At 34.9% G+C, this 18452-nt stretch overlaps 1 protein-coding gene across 1 annotated transcript; it reads right to left on the bottom strand.

The window, feature by feature from the left end:
• Nucleotides 1–1445: 1445 nt before the first annotated feature.
• Nucleotides 1446–4653, bottom strand: LOC142506221 (protein OCTOPUS-like). The gene is given in 5 exon segments (XM_075619404.1): nt 1446–1709; nt 2473–2670; nt 2673–2813; nt 2816–4205; nt 4207–4653. Coding segments are annotated over 4 exon segments (1995 nt in total). The 5' UTR covers nt 4489–4653; the 3' UTR covers nt 1446–1709; nt 2473–2488.
• Nucleotides 4654–18452: the final 13799 nt, after the last annotated feature.

Here is an 18452-nt window from a genome sequence, read left to right on the forward strand (position 1 = left end):
TAACAAAGATAACAAAACTCAAAACCGAAAGTGAAGTTCTCGATAATACTCTTCATCATCATTCCCAAAACACATATTTTTCTTTCTCCTCTGCTTGTTCTTCACTATCATCTTAGAAAAAAAGTAAAATTGAGTGATATGGTCAACATTCAGTAAGTGAGTGTCGATCGCACACTATTGCTGATGTTTTACAGTGGGCAACATCATGTTTTGGGGAATGAAATGAATGATATGATTTTGCCAATTGTCATACTCCATGGATGAGTTTCATCCAAACATAGAAAATGCACCCCTAAGTGGCATAGGAAATTCCTTATTAGCACGTACTTTTTACATATATCTTACATAAAATATATAACAATTTAATATTTTTTTTGCACATAATGCATTAACCTTGATTTGACACATATCTATGTTGCATGTTATAACTATTAGATTCGATAATTGATAAAGGAGGTAAACGATTAATACTTGTTACATGATATAAGATAAGGATTGATAAATTATCTCTTATCACATGTTTGGTATCTTTTTAGAAAGCCCATGATAATATCATGTGCCCGTGATAAATAATTTTATATAGGGATAAAATATTTTTTTATGAGATGTGATAATTTTAATCTAATGATAAAAACACCACAAATGACTTAATTGTCCTCAATATATAAAAATATCTTAAACATATGTTCTCTCATTTCAACTTGTACGTAGAAATTAAAATCAAATAAATATTTTTTTTATTTTTATATTATATAATATGATAGTATATAAAATGAACTTGAGATAATTAGATAAATGATTTGTATAAGTCTTAATAAAATTATTAATATCACTCGATTAACCTTAAACAACTTATTTGATTTGACTCACAAAATTAAGGCTCAATTATTATATTATATAAAATATATAAAACTAGGTAAAACAAAAAAATCATGCAAGCATTGTCGACGCATGAACAGATAAGAATATAAAACTCAAAGCAACAATTTTGAAATTATAAAATGTATTATGATAAGGTTAATTTTGTCATTACAAACTAATATATAAATTTAATCATTCTTATTAAAATCATACCAAACATTAAATTATAATACCTACATCTATTTATCATTAACTATCCTTATATTATATATCACATGTTTATCCTATCATGTGTACCAAACTATGCCTTTGTACACGGGAGATTAACGAACACGAGGTATAAAACACATTGTATTGCTGCAGAAAATGTTAAAACTCGTATAATTTCATTAAAAAAAAAAAGAAAAGAAAAGAGGTTTTCCATTTTAGATAAATAAACCCACCCAAATTCTCATACTCCATGATGACCCATTACACTAGAGATATGTACAGATTCCTCGGTGAAGAATATGACAATAATGAAAATTCTGACAAATACAGATGATGCCTGTGATTCGTGGCTGGCTGCTAGATAGATTCTGATTCACCAGTCGTTTTTTGGCAGTCCTTTTTGGTACATATTGCCCCCTGATAATCATAAAACATATTCTTGATCGTACAAATGTCAAGATATAAGTTCAAGCTTGCAACAACTGACTCAGAGAACTTGGAGCTCTGAACATCCCAGTCTTCTTCAGAGAGCAACGAGCCAACGACCGCATTGAACTTAACCCTCGACTTGTTGACATGGCTTGTCGAGGCCTAGCACGGTTAATGTTCCTCGAACCATGGTGGCGAATGACGCAGTCCTGCTAGCTTAAACGGTCAATTTCAGTGACGGAAGAAGAGACACAAGTATGGGCGTTCTTGAACAAAATCACGTGCAAACACAAAATAAGCGCATGTGTAGTGAATGGTATCAGAAAAAATGTGATCAACACACATGAGACCAAGGTAAATTTGTGTGACGAACACTTGAGTATGTTTACTGTAAAAGTTTGGTGGATGTTCAATTTGTATTATTGAGTCCGGACCTGTAGTGTGTCCCTCACCATACTGATTGAGGCGATTTATCCCGCGCTTTTCGCCTTTGTATGCAATCAAATCAAGAAAGTAGATAAATGTTCATAAAGCGAGTAACATCGGAACACGAAAAGGCGATTGATGTTCATAAATCTGGTAAAGAATATCATTAACTATTCTTTTGTTCAGAGTTTGTTAAAATCAAAGGAAGCATATATTTAAGAGGAATAATAATTCAAAGAGCCGGAATGATGTCGTCGGGCCGCCGGCTGGAGTGGTTTGTGTATGGGACAATGGCATGCCATAGGCAGCCATGTTCCATAATCACATTTCTATAGCATTCATAGGGAAAAAAAACAAACATAAAAGATGGAAAAAAAAAAAAAGAGAACTTGATTCGGTTTTTCCCAAAAACTGGCAAGCAAAAACATTAGATTTCCTCATTATTTAAATAATCCCATAAATCATAATATTATCCTAAACAAAGACCAAAAATGCATCGCAAACAACAAGAATCTAGTTAGGAATTCATCGTTAAATCAAAAGAACTAGAGGAGCTTGAATCTTAGTACAGCCGAAGGACGCTTCTTATTGAGTGTGAGTGGTTCGGTTTGACTTTACCAAGTCCCGCTTTCCGGCTGCTCCTCATTGGCGTCAAGTAGAAACGCAGGAGTCCATTATCGATGTGCTTTGGAGAATATCTTGCACTCCGGTTCCTTTCCAACACGAAATCGCCCCCCTTCTTTCCCCGTGCCCATTCATCTCGACATTTGAATGCCTCACACTCCCGAATGATCCACCAACTTGAGGGGCATTTCTCCAGCTCACACTACTATTGCTTCGAGGCACATTTCTGTTGAATCCGCCTCTCAGATCGATGCTTCCTTCCCCCTTGATTCTTGCCAAGACTCAGAAAAAGACCTATCCACCCAATTCACGTGACTCGTTCTTTCCTCCTCATTTTCATCTTTGTCACCACCATTTTTCCGGTATATAAAGCCCCATAATCTCCAACTCCACCTCCTAGATTTCTTCGACTCCTTCCTCTCCCCATTGCCTATCACAGAACTGCTACTATCCCTAAATCCGCTACCCAATTCAAAAGTCTCGGAACAGTCATTCCTCAAAGAGTTTGAATTCGAATCCCTCAGATCTCGTTCCCCAACTACCACTTTTGTCCCTTGAAAATAGTCTATAGTAGTGGGTGAGACCTTCGCATTCGACACCATCTTCAGTTCATCAATCTCAGTTACCACGGCGGCGGCAGTCTTCCTGAACGAACTAAACCCATCAAGACTCTTCCTCCTTTTTGATGAAGAGTCAGAGTAATCCTCATCTTCATTTGCAAGATTTCTTGATGACTCCTCAACTGGAATTTGCATGTCCGAGCGCAACACGTGCACAGCAGTGGCATCCTCCATCACAGAAACCATAGGTGCCATTCTAGGAAAACTCCTCCCAATCAGATATCCATCCCAAGAAGCTCGAGGCTCGTCAAAGGAGCATCTAGGATCATCAAAACTGATTCTCCCAGCATCTAGAGAAAACCGGGGATCTGTATCACACGACCTCCTCCCAAATCCATAATCAGCAATCTCAGACTGTGTCTCCCTATACTGCCTAGAAATCGGTTTCTTTATAGGCAATGTAGCTCTGATTTTGCCACTATTCTGCTTCTTCATCTTTTGCTTTTGCCTCCACTTCTGCCATTTCTTGCTGAAAACTGAGGCTGCAGCCCAAAACCCCCCTCCAAAACTCTTCTTATCCTGACTATCAAGATTTATATAGTCTTTCATAGGTTTCAAATTACTCACACTCAACACCTCTTCTTCCACAATCTCACTACTACCATTCACCTCAACCTCAACCACATTTATCAAATTTTCCAAATCGGAAACTTGAAAGGGTATAACTTCATTTCCATCTACTCCACCACCAGAATCATCCACGACCACAACACCATCTTCTACATTTTCAAGGTCGTTAAAATCTCCTTCATTTTCTGTTTCCTCCAATACTGGCTTATTCACTATACAAGATTCGATTTTTTGGCTACTCAAGAGGTTTTGATGAGAAGAAGGAGAAGCGGAAGAGGAAACTTTATTGTTACTGGTTGTATTTTTATTCTCGTCTTCTAGTGTGAAGAGTGACCAAAGAGTGTTTCTTACCCGAACGTCACAAGATTTCCTCTGCGGCTCAAAAGTCTGGCCTAAAGCTTCGTTCTTGGAAGCAGAAAAAGACTTTGTGCGACGTAGCTCGGGCAAAAACGAATTGGGATTAGAGGGCCTTGTTAACTGGCTTCGGAGGAGGAGGAAGGACGCTTTTTGCTTTCGATGCGGACGAAAAAATGGACTTGATTGCGGTGACCGCCGCGGCGGAAGCCGACGAGGGGAGGCTGGAGGAGGAGGGAGTGTTGGAGGCCGAGTGATCTAGAGAGGTAAGACGCTCGCAGAGACAAGAGGGGCAGAACCCGGTGTACTGCTCATTGGGGTGGCGGTCACAGCTGAAGGAGGAGAGCGGCGGAGGAGGCGGAGGCGCTGTTGGGTCTGCAGAAGTGGGATTCATAACCGCTGGAAGCGAGTGCAAACACAGCTACACCCCACGCTCATGTTAGTATCAAACAATCAATGCGAGGGTCTCACTCAGTTTGGGGCGTTTTCTCCTTCCTTCTTAACGGTTGAACGAGCAAGGAAGAAAGGGAATTTGCATTAAAGAGAGAGAAACGAAAACGTTTACGCTAATCTCTCTTCAAGATACTTTTTTTTTAAATAAAAAAAACCTTTTGCCGTTGGATCCTATATATATATAAAAAGTTTCTTTTATTTAAAAAAAGTATCTTGAAGAGACATTAGTGTAAACGTTTTCGTTATATATATATATATATTGTTTTCCAAAATCCTATATATATTTTGTTATCATGGATTTCAGTTGAAAAAAACAGATATATGTATTTTTTGACCACGTGATGGTCAAAAAATAAGTTTTAATACATTATACTGTTATCATGAAAATATGAACATTACGTGGCACACATACTTTTTCTATTTTACCCTCGTTATTGTAATTGATTTACAAAAATTACCCAATTCAATTCATATTTTTTTCCCAAAAAATCAAGTAATACAATAATAATAATAATATAAAAAGACAAACATATAATTATATACATACGCTTAATTCTTCATATTTTTACATAATTATTACTCAAATATCCATAACTTTGATACTTAAAAATAATAATATATCATAAAATAATAAATAATGCGAAGTTAGATTATTATTAAATAATAAAAACTATTTTTGTTGGGATCTGTAATGTGTTTAAGAGGGAATGAAAAAACATTTTAACTTTTTTTATCCAAAACAGTGTCAAATAAGGTGATCGATCTCGATAGTATTGGCTATATAAGACCTGATTTCGTCAAAACTTTAAGAAACGATCGGATCACAAAATTGTGCGGAAAACGGTCTGATTGTTCTTATAAAGATTATATACTCAAATATACTATAAAAGACTTTGGTTTTACAAAAATTTATACCAATTCACTTCAATATTATGGTTTATCAACTGTCTAAGTTCAAACTCCTCGTATTCTCACAAGCAGTTGAGACTCGCAGTCTAACAACCAATACAACACGAATGAATTAAAGTAATGAATCATTCGATTCAATTTGTCGAAAATTCCTCAAACGATCTTTTCTTTCAATGTTCGACTGTATCTCAATAAATGAGCATTAATGCAATAGTACTATTGTCCTCGTTTTTTTATTTTATTGTATATTTTAATTGATGAGCAATTTGACATTTACCAAACTGATAGGAAATGGCCGCTAGTAGCAAAAAGAAACTAGTTCAGCGTAGACTTTAAGGAAAACAGTCTGATATACTGATATCCAGTATTGTCGTTCATTATCGTTCTGCTCATTTTTCTGATAAAGTAGGTGGGATCATTGTAAGATGTGTGGCTTTATCTGAAGATAACTTTACTTGACTGTTTATTAATGTTCTTGGATAGAAAGAATGGTCGAGTACTCCATGTGCCACAAAATGGTGCGTTGGAGGGCTCGAGTAAATCAATTATATTGCTGATGATGAAGCGGTTGAATAGCTTAGCATTACAAGACCAGTTAAATGGATTCTTCTTGATAGACTTCATTTAATTGTGGTGATAAGAATCAAAACCAGTAGGGATAACTGTAGAAACCGAAAAAAAAAACCAATATGCGTAGATATGTGCATAATTTCTATTATTTAATTTTAAATGGTTATTATTTTAAGAAATTGTTGATTTAATTGCATTTAAATCATTCACGTTATTTTTAAGGATTTTAAATCACGTATTTCAAATTTTAGCTTTTTAGATATATACGCGAGACCGGACCGGAGATATGAAATCGGAGATGAATTTTATGATCCAAAAATATTCCTAAATTTATTCCGAGCTAAGAAATAATTTATTTAAATGAAATCAAGTGGATTTAAGTCTATTTTAATTAATTAATCACCAATTTAATCGTAGGCTTCTTAAGTCATCAAGATTATGCTTAATTAACCTTTTAATCAAGCTTATCTAGCCTAGGATTCTACTTAGCAAAACTTAAACAAATCGTACACTAATTGGCAGCCTACTCTCAGTCATATTCTACTCCACATAAACCCAATTTGACATTATTTAACTCCCCCAACAACAAGAAAACAAATGACAACCATTCAACATGCATGTCTCCCCAACTTGACATCAATAACTCACCCATGCACCACCTTATTTGACCAAAAGCATTCACCACCTTCTTCATTCTTCCTAACACGAAATATTAGAGATTTAGAAGCTCCCATTCTCACCCAAGACAACAACAATAGCAAGGTGTCTTCATTTCCGTTGCCGTGTCTCCCGATCCGACGTATTGTGTTGTTTATTGTAAAAACAACTTAATGCATGTATATTACGTTTCTTTTCTCATCAATCAAGTAATAGTATGGATTTTCAAGCATTCATGTTTGTGAGAAACATTTTCATGCAAGTATGTTCAAGATTTATGTTCATGTCAAGATTATACACTTGTTTCTCACGTTTTCATGTTGTAGGCGACGTTGGATGGTTCCGGGCTAAAATGGCTGCTTATGATCATGTTCATATACGTTTTAGAACCATATTGGTATGTTGGTTGAGGATTTATAGCACTTGGGTGGTAAGAGTTGATAGCATGAATTCATTGTGCACTAAGTTTCTGGGTGTGTATTTTACTTTCATTGTTTCGAAAACTGGTATCAATCGGTTTATTTTCTGAAAAACTTTTCAACATAAAAGTTGTAGTTCGTCATTGTTGGAAACTAAATTCCGGCGTTTGACAAAATATGAACCAACTGAAAATACGAACCAACTGATCGAGTAAACTGAACTCAGCAACTGGAGTTAACAACTGAAATCAACTGATCTAATAAAGAAGACTGATCAGTTGATATATTCAGCCGTATGCTAAGCACCCTTCAACTGAACATGTCTCGGGAAAGAACATTCAACCGTCAAGAGACATAGAAGATTGCAACGCCGCACTTCAATCAATACAGCTTAGAAAAACGCATTTCGGCGAAAGCAATTAAGACGCCGCATCACAATAAATGAAGCAAACAATGTCCAAGGAATAATCAAGTAGAAATCAACGAATACAAAGATTCAAATTCATCTCAAGTTACTGTTGGAGAAAAGAAGCTTATAAATATGACAGAAGAACATCTGAAGCAAAAAAGGAGAGTCAATACTATTCAAAAGCTTGCTGTCACTCTGTCAAAATCTTAGCTCACTTTTACTTGATATATTCGTAGCAGTTAAGGCTACAATTTGAGCTCACTAGCAAGTTGTAATAATCGTTGAAATTCGAGAGTGCTAAGATCAGTTACGCACTGAGAAGATTCTGTTAAACTAAGAGTTTTAGTTTTTGGCAGTGTTAAGTCCAAACTGAAGTGGGTCAGTACAATTCTTGTATTTGATCAAAGTCTTTTGGTGGATATCCTATCCTTGAGATAGAAGGGGTGACGTAGGAGTAATTAAATTCTTCGAACATCCAGAAACAACCCTTGCCTACTTTATTTCAGTTTCGTATTCTATCTTTCAGTCAGTTATTTTCCGCAACTACTTTAGTTTAACTGATTGTCATTGACCAACAAGATTCCGAGAATCAGTTTGTCACCAAACTGAACTCAAAATTAGAAAAGACCAGTTTTAACTGTGAGTGTTTATTCAACCCCCCCTTCTAAACACTCTTGATACGTTAATCGATCCTATCAAGTGGTATCAGATGGGTTGAATCTTGTTTTTGAATACTTTTGATCTAAAAACTTGCCAGCATGACTTCATTCAACAAAATTCCCATGTTCTCCAGAGAAGAATTTGATGATTGGCAAATCAGAATGCATGCTCATTTGGCTGCACAAGATGATGACATGTGGTATGTCATAACTGATGGACCCATGAAGATTCTAAAAACAAATACAGTAGTTGCCATTACAGAAGGAGCACCACAAAGAATAGAAAAGCCCAGAGATGAATGGACAACTGAAGATAAAAGAAAAGCAAATCTTTATAATGTGGCTAAAGACATTCTGTACAAAACGCTGGACAAAGTAACCTTCAGCAAAATAAAAATGTGTAAGACAGCCAAAGAAATTTGGGAAAAGCTGATCCAGCTATGTGAAAGAAATGATCAAACCAAAGAAAATAAACTTTCTGTTGGAGTGCAAAAGTTTGATAACATCAAAATGAAAGCATGAGAATCGATGCACGAGTATGATGAAAGGTTCATGAGAAAGAATCAAGGGAACTTCCAGAAGCCATACCAAAGGAACAATTCCAAAGATGAACCAAATGCCTGTTATAACTGTGGCAAATCATGTCACTTCATTGCTGATTGTCCTAAACCCAAGAAGGACAGTCAAGACTCAACTGATAGAAGAAAGAAATCATATGAACGCAAAAGAAGACCCAAGGAAGATAAGAAGGTCTTCAGAAAGAAACATGAGGTACTCTTAGCTGAAGAAAACAAATCTAAATGGGCAGAAACTGACAGTGAAGAGTCGGAACCAGAAAGCTCATGCAGTTCTAGTGATGATGAGGAAGTAAATTGCTTGATGGCTAATGATGCAGCAGAAGAATCATCTAGCCAACAGGTATTTGATTTCACCTCAACTGATTTCACACGAGAAGAACTCATTCTAAGACTACATGACATGGTAAATGAGTATCAAAAGCTTGCATCATCATTTGAAGAAATCAAAGCAAAGCAAACTGATCCCACAGACAATGAAACCAAAACTGATGAATCAGTCGATGGGTTGAGTCTAAAAAGGGAAATTGCTAAGTTAAAAGCAGAAAGAAACAAAAATCAGTCATTAATACAGAAGTTGATGCTTGAAAACTCAAAACAAACTGAGCTTATTCAGTTTTGGAACAAATCATCTAGTGCACTAAATGAGATGCAGATTTCACAAAAATCAGTTTCTGATAAAACTGGTTTAGGGTAAAACACTCAAGGAGAAATGTATCCAAATGATACTCAACCAAAGCTAACAATAGACAAAGGGAAATACATTCACTTTGTCAAATCAGCAGTGGTACAAGAAAAAATTGAGCCCAGTAAACTGATTGAGCAACCTACTGAGAATATGAACAAAGCTAGAAGATATGGGATTGGTTATAGTAAAAAATTCTCAACTGATTCACAAAGTCAGTCATCAAAGAGATTTTAAAAAAACTATTCGAATGGCTATTCCAATTACAATAACTGCAAGCCAGTTCAGAAGAGATATAGACTGAAAAATCAGTTGAAAAAAGCTAAAACACATATTGTATCATCCGTACACTACACAAGCACACAAAAGCCGAGAAAAACCATTTGGAATACAGTTACTGGAAAGTCTGTTAGACTAATCCAAGTATGGGTTCCTAAAGGACTAATCAGTTCAGGACCCAAATAGATATGGGTACCAAATTATATTATGTGTGTGACTGCAGGTAACAGGTACAAACAAGAACTCAATATGGTATTTGAACAGTGGATGTTCGCGACATATGACAGGAGATGCAAGTGTGCTATCTCAACTGATCAAATACAGTGGTCCAAATATCAGTTTTGGGAACAATTCCAAAGGTAGAACTGTGGGTAAGGGTAAGCTTATCCATGGTAATTTTACTTTTAAAGATGTTCTATTAGTAGAAAACCTGAAGTATAACTTGATCAGCATCAGTCAGTTATGCGACGGTGGATTCTCAGTACATTTTGACAAAAACTCATGTTCAGTCAAAACTTCAACTAATGAAATCATACTAACTGGCAAACGTTGTGAAAACACTGGTGTGCTGTCGTTGACCACCAAATTAATTCCTACTCTTTTAAATAAAAATGAGTATAATGGTGAGTAGGGTCGAATCCACATGGAACGGAAGATTATTTCTTTCGAGTAAAAATGCAAATAAAAAGGGGGGAATTTTGGGATATTAATTTAAATAAAATGCTAAACTAAAATACTTCAAGAACGGAAAAATAATAAATTTAAATGAAAATTAATCAACTAGGATAAAGTAAAGAATTTAATATGAGACAGATCTGATTCAAGAGGATTCTACTATTTAATTATATCAGTGGTCATCGGCAAACAAATAATTTATTCAAGTTGTTCCAAGCAATTAACCTTAGAATTATAGGGATAGCCGCTAAAATTCTTGTGTTTTCCTAAATTAATTGACTGAACCCAGCATACCGTCAAAACTTATCAATAACTAACTGTGCACGATAGCGTTCCATATTAATTAAAAATAGCATTTTCGTTTCGTGAAAACAATTAAATCTAAAATCTAACAACCGAGATAGCTGCAATTGGAAGATTTAGTTCCGTCGATTTATTTAGATTAAATATATTATGATAGCACAATACATCTAATCTATGCTACTCATGTACCAATCATTCATGACAATTACGGATCAATGAATTTATGGTTAGCATTAGAAAATCATACATCGAATTAAATTGTCAGATTAAACGATATACAATATTCATATTATTAAATCATAAATCAACAAATATTTGGAATAAAAAGAATATTAACTATAAGAACAAATGCCTCACAGTGATAAATTAAACAGTAAAAATATCTCTTAAATCAGAAATAAAACTTAGCCAAATAGGGAGAGAGTTGGAGAGAAAATTTCTGCGCCCTTTTTCTTCTTCCCTTCTCGTGAGATGTTGGAATGAAAATTGGAGAAAAATTCTTCCTGCCGCCTCCTCCCTTTTGTTACGGTGAATAGTGTGCTCATTTGGGTCTAAATATTTTTTTGCTAAAAAGCCCACTAACCTCTTAATTAACCCTAAACATAAAATATAAAATAATAGATACTATTTTATTTAGATTTCCCCTTCTTGCAATTTTTGACAGCTGAAGTATTGTCATAAGGCGTGGCCACGCCTTATTCCAGGACTTCTTCTGGTTTGGTCATTCACTTTCAACTCTATCTTGGAAACTTCAAATGTGATAAATTTACATCACTTTTTTTAACTCAAATTTTCTTTAAGACCGCGAAAGTTCCTCCTACAATAAAATTACACAAAAATGTATCAATTAAACATATCGGAGGTTGGAATAATGGGAAATATAAAAATAAAAATACTAACTATTATGAGCCTATCAAAATCTCCCACACCTAAACGATGCTTGTCCTCAAGCATAAAATAGATCAACTCATTATCTCAATTTTTCGTCCTCCTTCCGCTTCCTCTACTTATCCAAAACATTTTTTCATGCAACAAGACATTTTAATTTCATAGCATCTCACAAAATAACATCATGAACAATCAATGCAATCAGAATGTGTAGAAATTAAAATGCATGGGATTTAACAACTCTTCATAAGATTCGCTCATTCCGCTCATTAGTGTATATGATATATATCAACAAACTCTCATGTCAAATGCATTGAAAATTTTTACCATAGGCTTGCAAATATATCACATCCTTCCACTAAATGAATGAATTAAAATACACAAACAAAAAGGGCTATAAATGGGTTGTAATGTGGCTAGGGGTAAGGTAGGAGAAAAGGAAACAATGAGCTATGAAATTGGAGAAATCATATGCACTTTTCACAAAAACAATTGCATCCAAATAATAACATCTTCAACCTCATTATAACATCAAGAGCCCTCTTTTTTTTTGTTTGCTCTTCTTTTCTTTTTCACTTCGTCTACTTATCTTCTTTCTCATTCTTTTTTTTTGTTTTTGTTTTTGTTTTTTTCTTGTAAACGGTTATTATAAGGATTCGAGATTGACTAAATTCCGGCAATTCACACTATTTTGGATTGAGTGATGCTATGTGTGAAAAGTTTACATGATTTTCCAATTCAAGGTTTAAAAAGGGGGATAACCAACAAAAACGATTTATCACAGCTTGTAGTGTGGTTATTTTCATTCAAAAAAAAAGGCCGAGGCTCAAACTTGGTTCACTAAGGGTCTATGAATCAGGGTAGGCTCAAATAATGGCTCAGATGATGCGAAAGAAAATGGTTCGAACTTAATGCCCTTATCATTTTGTCTATGCACCTAATCCATCACAAAGTGTTGACAAAGACATGTATAACAATGCAAGTTCTAGAAAAATTAACAATGCAATGACAACACACAATCAAAGAAAATGGAGCATGATATCATGATTGCTCATGGGCTCAAAGCTCACCAAAAAAAATATATAGCAATTGTGTTAAATTCCACACACTTGTCCTCTCTAACAATCATCAAGAGCAACTTATTCATAATGCAAAAGTGAGAATGCAAAAACATTTGCACGCAAAGAAAACATCATTTTTTTTCCGCATCGGAAACAATCAGGATTCAGAAGAAAGAGATAACAAATGAACTAGGTGCTTGGAACTAACAACGTCACTATCTCTTTGATTTTTTTTTAAAACTAAAATGCAGAAAAAAAATAATTCAAAATACTAAAAATCAAATAAATTTTAAAAAATCAAAATCCCAGAGTCAAGTCAAACTTCTCACAATCAAATCAAAAACTCTCACACCTAAACTTGACATTGTCCTCAATGACAAAAAATAGATGCTCAACTAAAACGATAAAATAGTAGGAAAAGTTAGAGAACTCCCCTGAAATATGTTGGGTATCGTAGAACAAAGCTTTCTATTGTTGTGGCGGGAGAAATTGTTGATCGATGATGGAAACTGTTGAGAGAAGATATGAAAGGGGTGAGAACAAATAGGATTAAATAAAAGAAACGCAAATTTTTTTTTCCTTCAGAAAATGTTTTCTCACAAGGCGTTGTCACGCCTTGTTAGAAAACATCTACTGTGTTTAGGGCAATTTTTTTTTTTTTTTTTTTTTTGTGCAGAAGTGATATTCTTATAAGGCGTGGTCACGCCTTGTTAGAAGGCATCTTCTGCACAAAGGTAATAAAAATTGTACTATGTGAACAAAATAAAAACAAAAGAAATTGAAAATAATAAGAACAAGAAATTTGGGTTGCCTCCCAAAAGCGCTTGATTTTTAGTCGTCAGCTTGACCCTCAAAAGTACTCATTCAAAGAGCGGCTGACGCCCAAAGTACGTGTCATATGACACCATAAATGGGTCTTGGTTCCATGTGCCCTCAAGTTTGGCTTGATGTATACAATGTAAGCTCGTCTCCTCAACAAAACGTGACTTTAAATAATAGGCATGAGATGAGAGTATCATCGTTGGCTCTTGAAGAACAAAATCTGTTGAAATCGGCAATGGAGAAAGACAAGGATCTCCTAGATGTATGTATGATAATTTCATCGAGGAGCTCAAATCGATAGTCTCAGAAGCTTGTTCATCTCTCAACTTCATTGGTGCCTCATCTTCGTGTGATATTTCTTCCAAAACTTCTTCAGACTGAGGCTCAACAGTTTCCCCATTCAATGCCACACGCTTGTTTAACATGTCATTCAATCGACCTATGATTATTTCAAGACTATATCCCTCACCTTCTTGATGCTCGAAAGGTTGGTCTGCAAAATCAGATTGGCTAATTTCTGGAGTGTATTGGTGGCTCCAACTCTGCAGCGAAGGATCCCAATACTGATGGTAGTCAAAGTCAGCCATATCATTTAGCAAATATATCACATTGTCTTCACGTCGACAAAGTAGTGGACTACCAGTTGTTAGTGCTCCATTAAATACCCATCTTCGTGTAACTGTATCCAAACCTTTAAGAAAAAGTCGAATAAGAACATAGTTAGAAAAATCATGATTCCTGAATTTAATTACTAAATTATTGAATCTCTCCCATGCTGCATAAAATGGCTCTCCGTTTTGTTGGGCAAAACTTGTGAATACTTGTCGATGAAACATCTCGAAGTATTTCACAACAAAAAATTCTCAAATTCTTCTTTTCTTGATGAATCACATGTACAAGAAGAATGAGACACACAAAAAAAAATAAAAAAAACTCGAAAATAAATAACCTTGCACCGTTCCCCGGCAACGGCGCCAAAATTTGGTGTGATGTCGTTGACCACCAAATTAATTCCTACTCTTTTAAATAAAAATGAGTATAATGGTGAGTAGGGTCGAATCCACAGGGAACGGGAGATTATTTCTTTCGAGTAAAAATGCAAATAAAAAGGGGGAAATTTTGGGATATTAATTTAAATAAAATGCTAAACTAAAATACTTCAAGAACGGAAAAACAATAAATTTAAATGACAATTAATCAACTAGGATAAAGTAAAGAATTTAATATGAGACAGATCTGATTCAAGAGGATTCTACTATTTAATTATATCAGTGGTCATCGGCAAACAAATAATTTATTCAAGTTGTTCCAAGCAATTAACCTTAGAATTATAGGGATAGCCGCTAAAATTCTTGTGTTTTCCTAAATTAATTGACTGAACCCAGCATACCGTCAAAACTTATCAATAACTAACTGGGCACGATAGCGTTCCATATTAATTAAAAATAGCATTTTCGTTTCGTGAAAACAGTTAAATCTAAAATCTAACAACCGAGATAGCTGCAATTGGAAGATTTAGTTCCGTCGATTTATTTAGATTAAATATATTATGATAGCACAATACATCTAATCTATGCTACTCATGTACCAATCATTCATGACAATTACGGATTAATGAATTTATGGTTAGCATTAGAAAATCATACATCGAATTAAATTGTCAGATTAAACGATATACAATATTCATATTATTAAATCATAAATCAACAAATATTTGGAATAAAAAGAATATTAATTATAAGAACAAATGCCTCACAGTGATAAATTAAACAGTAAAAATATCTCTTAAATCAGAAATAAAACTTAGCCAAATAGGGAGAGAGTTGGAGAGAAAATTTCTGCGTCCTTTTTCTTCTTCCCTTCTCGTGAGATGTTGGAATGAAAATTGGAGAAAAATTCTTCCTGCCGCCTCCTCCCTTTTGTTACGTGAATAGTGTGCTCATTTGGGTGTAAATCTTTTTTTGCTAAAAAGCCCACTAACCTCTTAATTAACCCTAAACATAGAATATAAAATAATAGATACTATTTTATTTAGATTTCCCCTTCTTGCAATTTTTGGCAACTGAAGTATTGTCATAAGGCGTGGCCAGGCCTTATTCCAGGACTTCTTCTGGTTTGGTCATTCACTTTCAACTCTATCTTGGAAACTTCAAATGTGATAAACATCACTTTTTTTAACTCAAATTTTCTCCAAGACCGCGAAAGTTCCTCCTACAATAAAAGTACACAAAAATGTATCAATTAAACATATCGGAGGTTGGAATAATGGGAAATATAAAAATAAAATACTAACTATTATGAGCCTATCAAACACATATAAAATCAGTTGGAATGATCAAACTTATGCACCAGTTTGTTTTATTGCTTCCAAATCATCTGAAAACTGGTTGTGGCATAAGAGACTAAACCATTTAAACTTTAAAACCATTGCCTATCTGAGTAAACATGAACTTGTAACTGGTTTGCCCAAAATAGACTTTTCAAAAAAAAAACTTTGCTCAGCATGTCAGTATGGTAAACAAGTACGATCTTCTTTTAAAAACAAGGGTTGTAAATCTTCATCCCGATGCTTAGAACTGTTGCACATGGATCTCTTTGGTCCTATACCAGTCATGAGCTTAGGGGGAATGAAATACACCTTGGTATTTTTCAAGATTTACTTCGGTTATTTTTCTCAAATCTAAAGACCGTACTGCTTCACAACTGATAAAGCTCTTCAAAAGACTTTTAAATGAAAAATCAGTTGGAATTGATCGAATCAGATCAGATCGAGGAACTGAATTCATCAATCAAACTCTTTCAAATTTTCTAGAGAATGCTGGAATTAAGCATGAGCTCTCAGCAGCCAGAACTCCTCAGCAAAATGGTGTAGCTGAGAGAAGAAATCGGACCCTTAAAGAAGCTGCTAGAACAATGCTTGCTGATTCTGGTATTTCTCAAAGGTTTTGGGCAGAGACAGTAAACACTGCGTGTTATACTCAGAACAGATCAATGATTAATAAGAATCATATGAAAACACCAAATGAGATCTGGCATGGAAGAAAAAGTATAATTACTTATTTCAAAATATTCGGCTGCAGATGTTTTATCCTTGATAATGGTAAAAATTATTTAAAATCGTTTGATGCTAAATCTGCAGAGGGAATATTTCTTGGATACTCATCAGTTAGTATAGCTTATAGAGTCTTCAACAAGAAAACCCTAAATGTTGAAGAATCAGCTCATGTTGATTTCGATGAAACTGAACTAACTGATAAGCCAACTGATCAAGTTGAGCTAGTTGATCGATTTACAGATATCAGTTTGGAAGATGATGACAAAAATGAATGTCATAATAATCAAAACATATTTCAAACACCTGAACCAGAAGTACTGGATAAATCAGATGCACAGGAAGTCGTTGCTAATGATCAGTTGATAGAGCATAATGATAACATTCAAATACCAGTTGACGAAGCACCAACTGAGACTGAAAATTGTGTTCAGTTACCAACTGAAGGAATTGCTGATATAACAAATACTGAGTACAGATGGAAAAAATCACATCCACCTGAACTGATAATAGGAAATCCATCAGATCCAGTAAGAACTCGAAATCAAATGCTAAAGTTATTTATCCATTCAGCTTTTGTTTCATAAATAGAACCGAAGAAAACTGATGAAGCTCTTGCTGATCCTAACTGGGTAAATGCAATGCAAGAAGAGCTAAATCAGTTTACTCATAACAATGTCTGGAGCTTAGTTCCAAGACCGATTTCAAAAACTGTCATAGGTACAAAATGGGTTTTCAGAAACAAACTGAACGAAGATGGTTCAGTTGGACGCAACAAAGCAAGATTAGTAGCACAAGGATACAGACAAGAAGAAGGAATTGACTATGGTGAGACATATGCTCCAGTTGCAAGACTGGAAGCAATCAGAATGTTTCTTGCTTATGAATCATACAAGAATTTCAAGATCTTTCAGATGGATGTAAAGAGTGCATTCCTAAACGGTCAACTACAAGAGGAAGTATATGTTGAACAACCCCCAGGTTTTGTAAATCACAATTTTCCTGATCATGTATATCATTTGAACAAAGCCTTATATGGTCTTAAACAAGCTCCCAGAGCTTGGTACGAAACTCTTTCAAAATTCCTAACTGATCATGATTTTTCTGTTAGATCAGTTGATAAGACCTTGTTCAAATTTACTAAGAATGATCACATTTTATTAGTTCAAATTTATGTTGATGATATCATATTTGGGTCAACTAACCCCAAATTATGCGAGAAATTTGCTAAGCTAATGCAGGATAAGTTTGAAATGAGCATGATGGGTGAACTGACATTCTTTCTTGGACTACAAGTGAAGCAACTGGAAACTGGCATATTCATCAGTCAGACTAAATATACAAAGGAGCTGCTGAAGAAATTTGGCATGGAATCATGTTCAGCTGCAAATACTCCCATGAGCTCATCAGTAAAATTGGACACTGATCAAGGGGGAATATCAGTTGAGGCGACATTATATCGAGGTTTAATAGGGTCATTGTTATACCTAACTGCCAGTCGTCCTGATATTGTATTTGCTGTCTGTATGTGTGCTAGATTTCAAGCAAATCCTAAACAATCACATTTCTCAGCTGCTAAAAGAATTTTGAGATATCTTAAGGGTACACAAAATGTTGGGTTATGGTATTCTAAAGACTCTACTTTCAATTTATTTGGATATTCAGATGCAGATTATGCAGGATGTAAGCTTGATCGTAAAAGTACAAGTGGATCTTGTCAGTTTCTAGGAGACAGGCTGATCTCTTGGTTCAGCAAGAAGCAGACATCTATAGCTACCTCAACAACTGAAGCAGAATACCTTGCTGCTGGTAGTTGCTGTGCACAACTGATTTGGATCCAGCAACAACTGAAAGATTATGGAGTAATTACAAATAATTCGCCCATATTTTGTGACAATACGAGTACAATTGCCATCACCTCTAATCCAGTTCTTCACTCAAG

This window comes from Primulina tabacum, chromosome 10 (assembly GCF_025594145.1).
Source record: "Primulina tabacum isolate GXHZ01 chromosome 10, ASM2559414v2, whole genome shotgun sequence".
Lineage (NCBI taxonomy): Eukaryota > Viridiplantae > Streptophyta > Magnoliopsida > Lamiales > Gesneriaceae > Primulina > Primulina tabacum.